The sequence below is a fragment of the Panthera tigris genome, chromosome C1 (assembly GCF_018350195.1).
Source record: "Panthera tigris isolate Pti1 chromosome C1, P.tigris_Pti1_mat1.1, whole genome shotgun sequence".
In the NCBI taxonomy this organism is placed as follows: Eukaryota; Metazoa; Chordata; class Mammalia; order Carnivora; family Felidae; genus Panthera; species Panthera tigris.
This window is the reverse complement of record NC_056667.1, coordinates 21,750,904-21,767,379: the sequence shown is the minus strand read 5'-3', so window position 1 is coordinate 21,767,379 and position 16,476 is coordinate 21,750,904. Positions and strand designations below refer to the sequence as shown.

Here is a 16,476-nt window from a genome sequence, read left to right as displayed (position 1 = left end):
GCTCCATTTTACAAATGAGGAAACTGAGGCACAGAGTGATTAACTTGATTGCACACTAGTAAGTGATGGAGCAGGTTTAAACCCAGGAAATTTGATTGTAAAGTCAGTACTTTCCCCACTCTACTCTGCTGTCTAGCATGAGTAATGAGAAGTGATTTGTATTTTGGCCGACTGTCTTAAGCCTAATTAAAATGAAATAAAGGTAGATATATAACAATATAATATAGCAATAGCTACCATTTTTTAATACCTACTATACGCCAGGCAAATATTATCTTTACCTTAATAACCTTATAAATATATTTTTCAGACGAGAAAGCTAAGACTCAAAAAGTTTAAGTGACTTACCAAAGGTCACAAAACCAGCAAGTGCTGGAATTAAGATCCAAGTCTAACTCCAAAGCCCACACGCTTTCTCTAGCACATGATGCTGCCTCTGTATTTCTCCTACATGTGAATATATTTTAAAATGACTGCTTCCTGGGGCACCTGGGTAGCTCCGTTGGTTAAGTGTCCCAACTCTTGATTTCAGCTCAGGTCATGATCAGGTCATGGGATTGAGCCCTGCATCAAGCTTTACCCTGACAGCTTGAGATTCTCTTTCCCACTCTCCTTGCCCCTCTCCCACTTGCATGCACACACATACACTCTCTCAAAAACAAAAACAAAAGCAAAAAACAAAAACCTAAAACGACTGCTTCCTTTTCCTTTTTTTACAGGGGCTACACTCAAACCACGTGGGCTTGTGTGTGCAGGTTGGCCCTAACAACTTTCATGCATATGCTACAAAATTCACTTCAAAATGGAACAGGATGAAATGTCAGTCTCCTCCCACTCCTGACCACAGTCCTGTAGTCCCAGATCCTTCATCGAGGCCACCACTGCTTTTTGGGTTTTTTTTTTTTTTGAGTACTCATTCATTCAGAGATAATATATTCATATATGAGCCTCCTCTTTCCCTCCTATAAACAGCATATTATTTATACCACATTCCACTATGCTTTTTAATCTATTAACTTATTACACAGATTATTTCCATCAGAAGCTTTTTTTAATAGCTGTGCCGAATTATATTAATTGTATATATCATAATTTATTTAACCTGTTCCCTACTGGTGGCTAGTTAGGTTGTTTCCATGGCAATGACAATTTAAAGAGTTTCCTACCATATGAAAGTAATTCTTACATCCTCTGGTTAATAACATGCACAATCTTAAAGTAATTTCCTATTCCTTCCTTTTTCAACCCCCTGCACTGCCAAGTCCTATTCATTCATTTCTGTCTCTCTTGACACAGTTCTTTCTTCTCATTTCCTCCAGCTACACTTCAGTTCTTTATAAGCATCTCCCCAGACTAGCTCTAGTCATATTCCTGTCTCCAGGCATCCCCCGACTTTAAAATATTCAGCACACAGCTTTAGGAATCATCTTCCAGAAATCATTCTTCAATGATGTTGCTTTACCACCACTGCTCAAACACTTTAAGCAGCCTTTCATTATTTATCAAACTCGAATTCCACACTCTAGACCACAAGAGAGAAGAGGGAAGCATACAAACATTAACTGAACATCCACGAATGTGCCAAACACTGTGCAGACATCATTTCACTTAATCCTCCCTCAAATCTTGCAATGGAATGTGATATTAGCCCCATTTTACAGCCAAGAAAACAGAGGGTTAGAGAGATTAGCGACTTGTTTAAAGTTATCCAGCTAGTATGTGGTTGAGCTAGGATACAATTTCTGTTTGTCTAATTGCAAAGCACATGCTTTTAATCGGCAAGTGACACTGTTTGCTAAAAGGGATATCTTCATCCAGTTCATAGTGTGAGAATTAACCATAAGGATTTAGGGGAAATCACTCAGCCAGAGCTGCGCACAGCTGCCTCGTTCCTGTCATGCAGGCTTCAACCAAAATGTGGCCTCCTCAGACAGGATTTTCCTGACTATGCCAGCCCCACAGGAACAACCTTTCATACAATCTCATATTGTCTAGTTCTTTTTTTTTTAAGTTTATTTATTTTATTTTCAGAAAGAGAGTGTGTGCAAGTAAGGGAGGAGCAGAGAGAGAGAAAGAGAATCCCAAGCAGGCTCCCCGCTGTCAGTGGAGAGCATTATTTGAGGCTTGATCTTAAAAACCGTGAGATCATGGGGCACCTGGGTGGCTCAGTTGGTTGAGCTTCTGACTTTGGCTCAGGTCATGATCTCGTGGTCTGTGAGTTCAAGCCCCGCGTCGGGCTCTGTGCTGACAGCTCAGAGCCTGGAGCCTGCTTCGGATTCTGTGTCTCCCTCTCTGTTTGCCCCTCCCTGCTCATGCTCTGTCTCCCTCTCTCTCTGTCAAAAATAAATAAACGTTAAAAAAAAAATTTTAGGGGCACCTGAGTGGCTCAGTCAGTTGAGCGCCCGACTTTGGCTCAGGTCATGATCTCACAGTCCGTGAGTTTGAACCCCATGTCGGGCTCTGTGCTGACCGCTCAGAGCCTGGAGCCTGCTTCAGATTCTGTGTCTCCCTCTCTCTCTCTGCCCTTCCCTCTGTTCGCACTCTGTCTCTCTCTCAAAATAAAGACACAAAAATTAAAAAAAAAAACAAAAACAAAAAACCAACCGTGAGATCATGACCTGAGCAAGATCACAAGTCGGATGCTTAACTGACTGAGCCACCCAGGTGCCCCTCGTATTGTCTCTTTATCCTATTTTAGTTTCTTTATAGCATTTACCATGTCTGAAATTTATACACTTGTTTATGTGTTTTGTTGTCTGTTTCTGACAACTATAACCAAAGTTCCAGACAGATCCTCTGTCTACCTTGTAGACTGCTTTGACCTAATACATAAATGCACTCAACAAATATCTGCTTATATTTGCTTATCAGTTTATAGAGGGAAAACTTTTTCTAACTTTTGGCTTCTGTGAATTAAAAAAAAAAAAAAAGGGAAAAAACCTGATTCAACATAAAGCAACTCTTAGCTCATTCAAATTACCAACAATGAAGGAGAAATTTTGCTAAAAGTATACAAAATTTCTATTTAAATAAAAATTGTGAATACTTAAATTCTTGTGCGAGACCCTGAGATCAAGACCTGAGCTGAGATCAAGATTTAGGCACTTAACTGACTGAGTCACTCAGGTACCCCAATTCTTGTGTGGTTTTAAATTTAATTGGAATAAATGATAATCATCATAGCTGTTACTTATTTACACTTGCAGGCATGATGCTCAAGTCAAGTTCATACAGTATGTATCTTATATAATCTTCATAATAAAATCATGAGGCAGATATTAACATCATGGGCGGGGTGGAGGAAGAAGGGGAGGGGCCAATCAAGGCTCAGAGACATTCAATCACTTGCAGTAACTGAAGTGGAGAAGCTCCACTTTGTTTGATCCAAAGCCCATGTTCTTAACCATTACACAGACTGCCTTCCCTAATTGAATTGGGTGGATATCAGCAAACAGACGCAAGACAACTTCGCTTTTAATGAAGTACTTTGGGATATCCTTAGATCAGTAATCTCTTCTAAAAAGAATTACCCCAGAAAAGCCCAGCATTATTTGCAGCAAATAATTAGAGACTCTGTAAAGAAAGAAGGTTATTTATTATGTTTACTTCAGTCTTGGCTTCTGAAACATCACACCATGTCCTACCTGGGCAGCCTCATAAGTGATGGTCTTGGTCTCAGTGTGAACAATAGGGACATCTTTGGTTGGGATTTCGCTTTTCAAAGCACTGGCAGTATCTGAGATGGTGACAGTCTGAGTCTTCACCAGGGGAGGCTGTGAAGCAGTAAAGAAACAGAGTTACCAGAGTCTTCTGAAGGCTACAGAGAACTAATCTTCTGACATTGATCTGATCAAAGTGGTAGCTGTAATCAAGCAAAGGGCTAGCTCAGTCTCTGCCCGAGACTTGGACACTATTCCAAAGTAGCCTTGACAAGGTGTCCAATCATGAGGGATATTAAAAAACAGCATTACTGTAATCATTTTCATATGCTTAATGGAAAGCTGTAAGATCAGACAGTTATGATCGGTGATATGAAACACTTTAGACTGACCTTCAGAATTTGAATATAAAACTGTTTGCCAAACAGCAGTCACTTTTGTTTGTCCTTGTGACTGTGCCATTATAATTAAGAAAATCGGTCGCATTTCCTCCACTAACTACAAATGGTACATGAAACAGCAGTGGCATTGGAGTGCATTATCCTGGAATTCATCAACTTCTTTCAAATCAATGTCAGACATTCACTTTGGAGTTCTTGAGAAGAAAAACAGTATTTGGAAAACTGGAAAGAAAATAATCACTTCTACCACCACCTGGTGATTAATCTCAGAATTTCAGAAGAACGAACATTAGTAGAATATCAAAGGCTTCTTGTCCATCAGCTCCCCTTCCAAAGTCTATGAATCACCCTAAAACTACCACTTGATTGTGATAAAGGTAAGTGGCCATCCACCTTAGCATAGGAGATTAGTGCCTATGAGCACGGAAGTCCTTGTGAGTGGGGTCAGTGGGAGTGGTGGGCTATACTATGCGGCTGCGATGCATAAATCATTATTTGGGGTCTGAAAGCACATAAACAAAAATCAGTTGCTTCTTTTAATTAAGAGTATTTGAATCTTTTGAGCATGGCCTCCGAACACTTAATGGCTCTTCATCATGGAAGTCTCAGAAATTCACCTCTTTATGTAGCCCATACTTGAACAAGGGAAAGAGGAAGCCACTTACACCAGCTTCATAAAGATAAACAGCTGGAATTCACCCCCAAGAATTTTGTTACGTCATCAGGGGAGAAAGCATTTCTAGCCACGGAGTTAATCCCTCTGAATACATTTATCTGTAGTAATCGAGGGCTTTAATTTTATTCTGTGATTCTGAAGAAAGCAGAGAGGCCACTGCCCTCATCATCACCACCACCACCACCTCCTCCACACAGCAGATTCTGGCCCTCTCCCAAAGTGAGTCATTAGACCTGCATCATTGAAATGGTTACTACCTGGAAACTTCGAATGAGGGTGGGGAACTGGTTACCCACACGAGAGTCAAGAAATGATCCATTGTGCTTTCCAAGTGGCTCTCCTGGTGTAACATGTTCTTCACTACTCTCTGCCTTTTTTTCACCAAGTTGCAGCTGAGAGGAAGCTGGTGATACTGAGAACTGTAAGACACCGGCCTGTTCCTCCACTCCTATACATTCCCCACTTGAGCCTCCCGGCATTTCCTTAATATCAAGATAGCCAGCTGCTCCCTGCTCCTTCTCTTCTGTCTCCTTGCTGCTTATGGAGAGGGAGCCAAACTCAAAGCTTTGTGGAGACTCCGACGGGGTGGTCATTTGGCTCTTACTAGGAATTAGTGAATGCTTGGGACCATCCCATTCAGAGTCAGGGCTGGTAGATGGCCCCTTTGTCACGGCAGCCACCTCCTCTGTGCGAATGCCATTTATATTCTACAAATGAATGAACACATACAAAAGCAAGAAGATTAGGAATAAGTGGGGAATATTGTGAACTCTGAGAATCAACAATGATTTTTAAGAGGTCTAAAAAATATTACTACTAATACAAACCAAGAATCTTAGCTCCTGAGGTAGCCAAAAGGAAAAACTGCTGTTCACTAAACATATCCATGGCTTAAGCAGTTCCAACCTCATTTTGGTCGTATTTCTAGAACACTGGTAACCCGTGAAATAATTGCGATGTGCCTCACAGAGTACCGAGCACTTTGTATTACTGTGATCGTCCCTGTATAACACATACTCTTCATACTTAAAAGAGTTACTTCGCTATTCCTAAATACCTAACTCATTACTATGCACAGGGAACTGTGCAATTTGTGAGCCAAGCAAAAGATACTCTCCAGTAGCCTGATCAGGTTGAAAAATGTCTCATATCTCCAAGCCGTAAATACCATCACATTAGCCCCTGAGGGAGAAGCTAACATCTTGACTTTAAACTAAAAGGTTCAATACATCCAGAACGAACTTAATGTAACCACTGTCATGACAGTAAATATCAAAAATAGTGAAGTGTTTCTTCACTGTAAACAGTGACCCAGCAGCTGAGATATATTTCTTCATAGATGAATGACATATCTCCAACCCCTAAGAGAAGTAAGTCCTGGAAACAGTTCCCTCCTGGGCTAAATGCCTCACACCACAGGAAAAAGATCTAAAATAAGTACTTCCAAGAGAATGTGGATGACAAGATAACATCACCGTGGATGCACATAATCCTAAAGTTTAAAGAAAGTTGCTGTGGGTAGAAGGGAAGGAATTCACATCAGTAAAAAACGAATATGAGTCATTTGAAAAACGAATAGTCTGACAGAAGCCAAATGTCATAAAAGTAAACATCTGCGTGTGCTCACCAGAAAGCCACTTAGGCCTGAAATTTTGGTTCAGATCAACTTACCATATTCCATACCACCTAGCAACTTAATAACTGAAAAGGACTCTTTTAAAAAGGTATTCCTGGAGTAAATGACACATTCCTGGTTCAGCTTACACATTTTCGTACTCAAATCATGTTAGTTACATATATTATATATTTTTTAAAAAAACACTGCTAGTCCTTAACTTGTAAACCAACCTACATTGTGATGAATACAAACCAGTGCCCTATTAAGGCAAGAAAGGATGCACTGCTCGAGAAACCTCAGTCCAACTTCACTTCTAAGCCATCTTGAAACAGTCAACTCAAGAGCATCTCAGAGTGGTACAAGTTGAATTTCAATTAGGCAGGTCTTTTGTGGACTGATTTGAATATTACTTAGGGCATGAAAAACAGGACTGAGAGATGACAACAGAAACTGCCTCTGTCTGCAGATGAATCAGAGATACACAAAATCTTGCTAAGAGTATTTGAATATCCTCCTATTTAAAATGAGAATAACACCTGGTTTGACTCATGGGGTCTGAAGATCAAATACGATAATAAATGTGAAAGCCCTTGGTAAATTCTTTTCTTTTTCTTCAATTTTTAATGTTTATTTATTTTTGAGAGAGAGAGACAGACGGACAGACAGTTTGTGAGCAGGGGAGGGGCAGAGGGAGAGGGACACAGAATCTGAAGCAGGCTCCAGGCTCCGAGCTGTCAGCACAGAACGCAATGCAGGGCTCGAACTCACGAACCACAAGATCATGACCTGAGCTGAAGTCAGAAGCTTAACCGACTGAGCCACCCAGGTGCCCCTAGCACTTGGTAAATTCTAAAGTACCAGATAGATTCACTTAATTCAACCAACATTCTAAGCTCCTATAATAGTAAGGTCTGGGGACACTAAAATAAATTTGTTGTTATTATTTACACACTGTATTACTTTCTAGGGCATTTATCTCACCATTTCTTTGGAGTCAGACAAGCTGTTAGAGCCGTCCAAAAATAGATCAGCTGGTAATAAACAAATAGGCTTTCTCAAATTGCTATATGCTACTTCTAGCACTGTGAAGAGCATATCCAAACCCACTCACATGGAGAAAAACTTCATGGCTTTTCCGAACAAATTTGTCACAACTGAGGATGACTTATAACCAGGAAAATACCTAAGATAAACAAGTAAGAGCCTATTTTATACCAATAGGTATAAGTGACACGTGGTGGTCTGTCATCAAGAAGCCATTTGTGAATAAACATTGCTTAGGCCAGCAACACCTGGTCCAAAGCTGCCTACTGTTGAGTAAAATTTGAGCAATCAGTTGTTTCAAAGCATATATACAGTGGACCACAGCTAAAAGCTGCAGCCATAGTAATAACAACAAATATTCACTGATCACTTAATAAGTGTTAGTCACTGGAAATAAAAGGAAAATTGATAACAGGTTATATCACTAATTAGAGCATTTTTACATATGGTCAGATCAACCTCCCAGTTGGCTCTGTTGTCCAGATCTCTTGGACACAGCCAACTACTTACTGGACATGCTCCCAGCCATATGGAATGCAATATGCCCCAATCTAAACTCATCTCTGCTGCTGCCTGGACCTGCCACCCCCACTTCTTTCATCATTTCTATTATATTGGTAAACGGCACCACCATCCATCCAGTCTTCCATGCCAGAATCCTGAAATCATCTTCAATGCCTTTCATACACACATCCACCAACCCCCAGAGATTACTCAATCAAGTCATTTCCATTCCATTTTAATATCGCCCTTATCTACGTGCTTGTTTCTATTCCCTCCTTTACTACCGTCATTCAGGCTCTTGTAATGCCACACCTACCTTACTACTAATGCCGTGAACAGTTTTTCTTCTTTGCTTTTTTCCTTCCTTCTTTCTCATCTCAAACCTTCCTTGAACACATCCTCTATTCTGATGCTAAAGTGTTTATTTCTAAAATGAAACATTGCAAACTCTATTCTGCAGCTTAAACCCCTTCAAATAAAATAAAATAAAACAACAAACAAAAATCCTTCAGTGGTTCTTCACTGCCTTCTGGTTAAAGCTCAGACCCTTTAGTAAGACATAGAAAATACTTTATTTAACCAAGAGTCAGATGCTTAACCAACTGAGCCACCCAGGTGCCCCAACATAGAAAATACTTTAAAATATGACTCCTGCCTCTCTTTCCAGCTTCACTGTGCTGCACCTTCACAGACATCCTTCTTTCCATTAATTCAAAACTATTTGCAGTTCCTAGTACAGGGCATGATTGCTTTTGCCTCCCTGCCCTTGCAAATATTGTCAATATTTTTCCTTTTGCCTGGAAGTCCATGCTCAGCTTAAGTATCAGTTCTTCTGGAAGTCTCCCCACTGGCTGCTTAAAGTATGGTTAGATATTATTCCTCTTTTGTTCCTATTGCACCTTGTTATTACTGGTTTAGTAATCTATTTTTCCCATTAGACTGTGAGTTCCTTGGGTGCGTTGAGGGAGATAAGGACTTCCTATGTTACTTAGTTCTGTATCTCTTTTGTTCAGTTTTTGTCACATAATAGATATTCAGTAAAACTTGTCAAAAGTATATTCAATAAATCCAGGTGACTTGAGAACTTCTGTCTGGTCTCGTGCTATTCAAAAACTGAAAAAGTGTGTTCAGAAAGAACATAAAAAGTGGCTAACTTGACCAGACCCACTGTCTAGTCCAGCATTTTATCTCCTATACCAGTAAAATAAGAGGAAAGTGTTATTCATGTTCACCACATGCCAGGTATTGCACTGGTCACTTTAAAGTTTATTTATTTTGAGAGAGAGCGAGAGAGCAGGAGAACGGCAGAGACAGAGGGAGAGAAAGAATCCCAAGTAGGTTCCTCACTGTCAGCGCAGAGCCCGACGCAGGGCTCAAATTTATGAACCCTGAGATCATGACCTGAGCAGAAATCAAGAGTCAGATGCCTAACTGACTGAACCACCAGGCACCCCTGAGCTAGTCACTTTAACATGTTTTCTCACTTAATTTTCGACAACCTCACTATGAAGTAGTCACTATCTCTATTTTATAGATGAAGAAACGGAGAGGTTAAACAACTCAGAGCTAGTTAAGTGACAGAGCTAGGGTTTAAACTCAAGTTGGTTTCTGGTTCTAAAGCCCATTTCTTCCCCTGGCAACAAAGTATTTACTTGAAGTAGGACCAGAGGACATGTCCTATTATGTTCAAAAGAATATACACCAAACCTGACTATACTCTTAAGAAGTACAAAGACTGTCCAAAGTCCCCTTAGCAGGGCCTGATTTTAGTGGCCAACACTACACTTTTATTTTATTTTAATTTTTTTTTTAAGTTTACTTATTTGAGAGAGAAACAGAGCAAGAGCAAGAAAGCAGGGGAGGGGAAGAGAGTGAGGGAGAGAGAGAATCCCAAGTAGGCTCCACACTGTCAGCACGGAGCCCCATGCCAGGCTCGAACCCATGAACCATGAGATCATGATCTGAGCCAAAATCAAGAGTCAGACGCTTAACCAACTGAGCCACCCAGGCACCTCTAATACTTTTAAAAATAAGGATAAGTCTGAAAAGCCAGAAGAATAGATTGAGGCAAAAAGAAGACATAAAATCTCCATGACATAAGATTCCCAAACTTTGACATATAATCTAAGTGAGGAATTTTAACTGATAGTGTTGTGCCTTTAGCTATGACCATCAGCAAAGGCCACTGGATTATATAAGACTACATAACTGCATATACCAAATGGGCCTGGAAACTTAAAAAGAAATTTTTTTTAATGTTTATTCATTTTTGAAGACAGAGAGAGATACAGAACAAGCAGGGGTGGGGTGGAGGGGGGGGGCGGGACACAGAATCTGAAGCAGTAAATGGGCCTGGAAACTTTAAAGGAATCTTCTCAGGGTATGAACAAATATAGGACTTTGTGTGAACATCCCACAGTAACTGACAAAATTGAGACTTAATTGTGATCCAAAGGTGTTCATGCAGATGCTGTTTATCTGGACTGCTGGGGGATCTAGAAGGAGAGAGACGCTACAATAGGAAGACCAGTTGCCTGTACAAAGTACTAACTGGTTTCAGGAATATGAGAAGGAAGAATGTTAGAGAAATATTTAATTGAGAACACTATTTGAAAATTTTCAATTTTATTTGAAAAGTGAATGGTTCCTGCTAAGTATGAGAATTCACTATTTTATTTGGGGGGAAGAAAAGGGTTTTTTTCCAAAAGGGTTTCTCTTGAAAAGTTTTTTTTTCAGAAGGATTATGTCTCAGGATCATCGAACCTTTGCAGGCATGTGCCCTTGTGAGTTCTAAATGACGTCTCCCTTGACTTAAAAATCCCAGACATCGTTAAGAGCAAGATATGGGTGCCCCAGGTGTTTTGCTGCCACCCCATTAAATGCAACCCAGTCTTTTTCTTTTCAGTTATTTTTTTTTTTTTACATTTTACTTATTTTTGAGAGAGAGAGAGGGACAGAGCACAAGTCGGGGAGAGGCAGAGAAAGAGGGAGACACAGAATCCAAAGCAGGCTCCAGGCTCTGAGCTGTCAGCACAGAGCCCAACACGGGGCTCAAACTCACAAACCATGAGATCATGACCTAAGCCGAAGTCGGACACTTAACCGACTGAACCATCCAGGCGCCCCAACTTTTCAGTTATTTTTGAAGCAAGGTATTTGTATATTAGACCAATGAAAGAACCACAGTTATGCTTATAAAAGCATCTTATCCTATAAGCCTCACAAGGAAAATAAATCCTAAAAATCTTCCTAAAACTTGGCCACATAAGAAAAAAAAAAGCATATTAAGTTTTCTCTGGAGGGTCCAGGCTTTCCCCACACACATTTGTTTCCTGTCTCAGTGAAGACCAATTTTACCTTTGGGCGGGCAAAGGAAAAACACTTCATTTCTGTATTAAAAGAACCTGCTGTTGTCTCATTTTATCTTTCTATATATTAAAATTCTGGGTACACAGATAAGGACCATCACTGCCAACCTTGCCATGTGATTTCAGGGGACTACTTTCACGTCAGGACCATGATTGGATATTGGAATGAAGATGAAACTCTCCCCTTAAATAAAAAATAAAAATTATATTTTCCTATGTGTATAACTAAACATACGAAAAAGACTTCAAGGGATATTAAATATCAGTAGCAGTAGAACTGCAAATAATTTTTTTTTAAATTTTTTAAATGTTTATTAATTTTTGAGAGAGAGAGAGAGAAAGAAAGAACAGGGGAGGAGCAGAGAGAGAGGGAGACAGAATCCGAAGCAGGCTCCAGGCTCTGAGCTGTCAGCACAGAGCCCAACGCGGGGCTCGAACTCACAAGCCACGAGATCATAAACTGAGCTGAAGTAGGACGCTTAACAGACTGAGCCACACAGGCGCCCCAATTTTTTTTTTAACGTTTATTTATTTTTGAGACAGAGAGAGCATGAACAGGGGAGGGGCAGAGAGAGAGGGAGACAGAATCTGAAACAGGCTCCAGGCTCTGAGCTGTCAGCACAGAGCCCGACGCGGGGCTCGAACTCACGGACCGTGAGATCATGACCTGAGCTGAAGTCGGACACTTAACCGACCAAGCCACCCAGGCGCCCCCCCAATTTTTTTTTAAAGTAAGCTCTGTGCCCAATGTGGAGGTTGAACTAACAACCTCGAGATCGAGTTGAATGCTCTACCGACTAAGCCAGCCAGGTGCCCCAAGAATTGCAAATAACTTAATTTCTCTCTTTGTGTTTTTTCATACTTCCTAACCTTTCTAAAATGATATGCATTACTTTTATTATAAAAAAATGTTACTAAATTATTTTCTTATGCAACCTTTTACATTTGGCTCCATAATGAAATGATCTGCAAAACGTGGAGTCTGGTAATCAATTTATGAAGTGCTGATAAATCCTTAATGTCCTCCAACCCTTTAAAAACAATTAAAAATAAACCGTAACAGTTTCCCAAAAGAAAAAGTCGTTAATGGAAAGAATGATAATGTAAGCAACTGGTAACTAATATAAACCTTTTCTTTTATAAGGAGAATATAAAATAAAACCTTAGTAATTTAGCAAGTGGATTTTGAAAGTCAAAGTCAATGACTGTGGACTTAATGTATCTGGGTGGAAAAGAAATAGTTCAAATTTAAGGTGTAGCTTCATTATATTTTGTTTAATGTTTTCTGAATTAAGGATGACAGGGATATTCTCAGGAATGTGAATGAAAATATGGTCATGTCTGTGATTTAATTCCTTAGTAAATTTTCTTATTAGATAACCTGCCTCTGAAACAAGTAAAGACATGCAAAAAAATTATCATTCTCTTGCCAGTCATGATAGCAACTGGGAATATAAAATGTTAAAAATCAAAGAATCCTAAAACTTGATCTGAACAGTAACTCTAGATTAGTGACATATACTACAAATCAACACTATGATTCTTCATATCAGAATGATCTATATTTTTCTTTTTTTGTCTAAGGGCTCTGCACTTGAGGCTTAAATCTTGTTTTACTGAAATCAAGTAGAAGACATCAGAATGACTGAACAAATTCAATAAGCAGTTGTTTAACTGCCATCTCAGAAGAGAAAACACTTTTAGGTGATTTGAGGATAAATGAAAGAAAGAAGTGATCCAATCTCTAGGGTATTTAGATTTAGTTGAATGAAGATACTGACAATGATACGTATGGATGGCAGTCAAATATATTTATATAAGATAATATGTCTTATGGTGGTAGCAATGGTGGAACCCTGGGGAGAAGGCAAACTTTTATCAGAGCTAGTCTCAAGCTTAATTACAGTGCTTTAATTTTTTGGTGCATTCTTAGATATTATAATATTACACTAAGCACCAAAATAAGCCAGTCAGTAATGTTATTGAGCCCACATAAACAGAATTAGATAGTTGGCAGAAAATTTTTGAAAGAAAGAAGAAAATAGTCATGTCAGTTATAAAGCTAACTTCTAATGAGAGCCTTGGAATCAATACATGTTTAATTTTAAGTCTACAAAAAAATGCTTTTCCGTAATATTCTATTCAATGTTTCCAAAGATTTATCCTTAGAATACCTGTGAAAATTTTATCTTCATATATATGCATGTTCAAATAGACAGCATAGACTAATAAATATGGGTGTTCTTACTTACTAAAATTATACAATACAGATTTTAAGAGAGGGCCATTAACATGCCGAGGTGACATTTTACTTTATTGAATCGACTAAATTGTAAGTAGGAAACACAAATAATAACTGCAAAAAATTCTTCATAGTCCAGCCACACCAAAATACAAATTCTGCCACTAAATTCCATAAATACCCTGGTTAATACACTTTACCAACACCATCTTAAACAATCTCAAACACTACTCCAAATCAGTAAGAGTTTCACACTGACATAAATATACTTAGGGACTTGAGTACAGAGTACCAAAAATATTGGTACTTTTTTTTTTTTGATGAAGAACAAATAATTACTAGAGTCACAAAATGTCATTTGGTTTGACAATGAAGTGTTTTTCATTTGTTTGCTTCTGGATACCAATCTAGTTTTCTTCTGATCTTCCACAAAAGTTTTGATTTAATTAATGGGACTTTAAGCTATTGATCTATCTAAACATTCCCAGTATATATGTAAAGGAAGCTACTAATTATTTTCTTCTAAAAAGTTTAATTCTTGGGGGTGCTTGGGTGGCTCAGTCGGTTAAGCATCCGATTCTATCTCGGCTCAGGTTGTGATCTCACAGTTCTTGGGATCAAACTCCATGTTGGGCTCTGCACTGACAGTACAGAGCCTTTTTGGGATTCTCTCTCTCCCTCTCCCTTGTGCCTGCTTGCTCTCTCTCTCTCTCTCTCTCTCAAAAATAAACAAACTTTAAAAGTTTAATTCTTTTTATTGAATGATTTTAATATCAGAAATCAGATTATCCCCAGGGCCAAATAAAGCCCTGAGATCCTGGTCTCAACAATAGGCAAGGCCTCACTTCTCATCCTTATCTTTTGTTTCATATAGACTGAGAGAGATCCTGTTTCAGGTTCTGGGATATTCTGCAGGACTCAACCCAGGGGATTTAACTTAAGATAAATGGAATCCAGCAGTATAAATAAATTCACTAGTGGCTTAAGGATCTTAGAGAACCATTTCCTTTTTTGCGAACCATTTTTTTAAGTTAATTTTTTTTTATTTTGAGAGAGAGAAAGAGCAGAAGAAGGGCAGAGAGCGAAGGAGAGACAGAATCCCAAGCAGCTCACAGTGCAGAGCCCAACGTGAGAGCAGAAATCAAGAACTGAATGCCTAGCCAACTGAGCCACCCACATACCCCAAGAACAATTTTTAACACTCAGTTTTATAAATCATCAAGGTCTCACAAATCCCAATCTTCTCCTTAATTCACTCTCTGTAACTTTTACCACATTTTCATTTGGGGACTGAGTGACTTAGGAGACAGCTGTGGCACGAAAGAATGTCACTGGACTATAACAGCGAAGACCTGGGTTCTAGCTCTTTCTTTCACTCACAAACTGCTTGTTCTTGGGCAGATCTCTCAACCTCTGAGACTCAGTTTCATCTTGTGAAGCAAGAACATCACTGTTATGGTTACTATGAAGGTTCACCGTACAGGTGTTCAAAATGAAGTGATAGGCAAATACTAGATACTATTTGTCTTTGTACTTTATTTCTTAAAACATTACTTTTTGCAAAGAAACATGAACCAGAGCAATAAAGACACCTAGTGCCTATATGGAAGTGTTTCTTGAGCACCCGAGTGGGCCAACCCTATAGATTTAACTAAGGCTGGTCTTCTTTCCGCTTACCAAGTTCTCAGCCAGGTTCTCCTAATACTTTAAAGAACATCACCAGATAGAATTTTGCAGAAAGAAATTGTGATAGAATATAAGAATTAAAATGAGAATACTTAATAAATATTCCTGAGCCAAGGTCCTCATGAAGAACACTAGATAGGCCACTTTTAATAGTTTTGACATATACACTGTTAAGAAAGAAAATTAGGAAAAACATTTCTGAGTAGTCACAAAATTTATAACCATTTTAAAGCTTCACAGATTTACTTTGTTTCTAAGGCGAAATCGTATCTATGTTACCACCCACATATTTTGCTTCCTGAAATCATTAAATTTTTTGTATAAAGAGTCTAAGATTTAGCATACTATCTCCATAGTCATTTTACACAATGGAATCCTAAAACCACCACATCTATTAACTTACTTTTGGTTTTCACATTCTCTTCATTGGTTTGTGTTTTTGTTTTTTGTTTTTTGTTTTTTAATTTTTTAAGTAATCTCTACACCTAAGGTGGGGATCCAACTCACAACCCCGAGATCAAGAGTTGCATGCGCCACAGACTGAGCCAGCCAGGGGCCCCTCTATTTTACCATTCCATCAAGTAAACAGAGTTATGGGACTGGCCCTGTATATACTACTTAATGATATGACCAGTTCTGTAATGTTACCATCTTTGCAGTGACTTTGTGGCCTGTTCAAATGCAAATACCTCGGGGAAAGTTAATACATTAAACTTTTATTAGTGTTTCTGTACAGAAAAAGGGGATTTGGATATTTGTTAGACTTTTTAATAAGATTTATATAATTAAAAAAATAAATTTGTTAAGAAAAAGGGAGTGAGCAGAAGGTGGCAGTAGGAATGAGGGAGAGAGTTGTGCACAGACACACATACACCCACACAGCACATTACCCTTGCTTTGCAAACCCAGTAAGAAATGCTTTGCACTGCAAATGCCCACAGAACCAGCAGGAATCGAGGTTATCTTGCTAAGCACAGAAGGAAGATACCCAGCAGTAGAGTCCAGCTCCTGGTTCTTTACTAAAGTAAACAATAAATATTACAGTCACTTAACGTATCAACAGTCTATTTAAATAATACCCCCAAATGGTCTGCAACATGCAAACTAAAAAATGTAGAATCCAACCCTGATAAGATCAGTTAATTGCGAGTGCTTTGTTTCTACATTCTTCTCTTTAACAAAACATGGCAAGTTTATGTTTCAGCAAAGAATGCTTTAAATGCCTTGGGGAAAAGCACTAAAAAACAAAACATGTATCTTTATACATTAATTTTGTAT

At 38.9% G+C, this 16,476-nt stretch overlaps 1 protein-coding gene across 15 annotated transcripts in view; it reads right to left on the bottom strand.

The window, feature by feature from the left end:
• Positions 1-16,476, bottom strand: part of EPB41 (erythrocyte membrane protein band 4.1) — a 200,218-nt gene that overhangs the window by 11,831 nt on the left and 171,911 nt on the right. For 9 of the 15 annotated variants that reach the window (XM_015544635.2, XM_015544632.2, XM_042996028.1 and 6 more), the window contains 2 exons: positions 4,994-5,443; positions 3,645-3,773 (listed from right to left, as the gene is read on the bottom strand). In XM_015544635.2, the coding sequence (XP_015400121.1) occupies positions 3,645-3,773; positions 4,994-5,443 (579 nt within the window). Of the gene's footprint in view, positions 1-3,644; positions 3,774-4,993; positions 5,444-16,476 lie in introns of those variants that run through there. The other 6 variants (XM_015544636.2, XM_042996032.1, XM_042996033.1 and 3 more) reach the window with 2 other exon arrangements.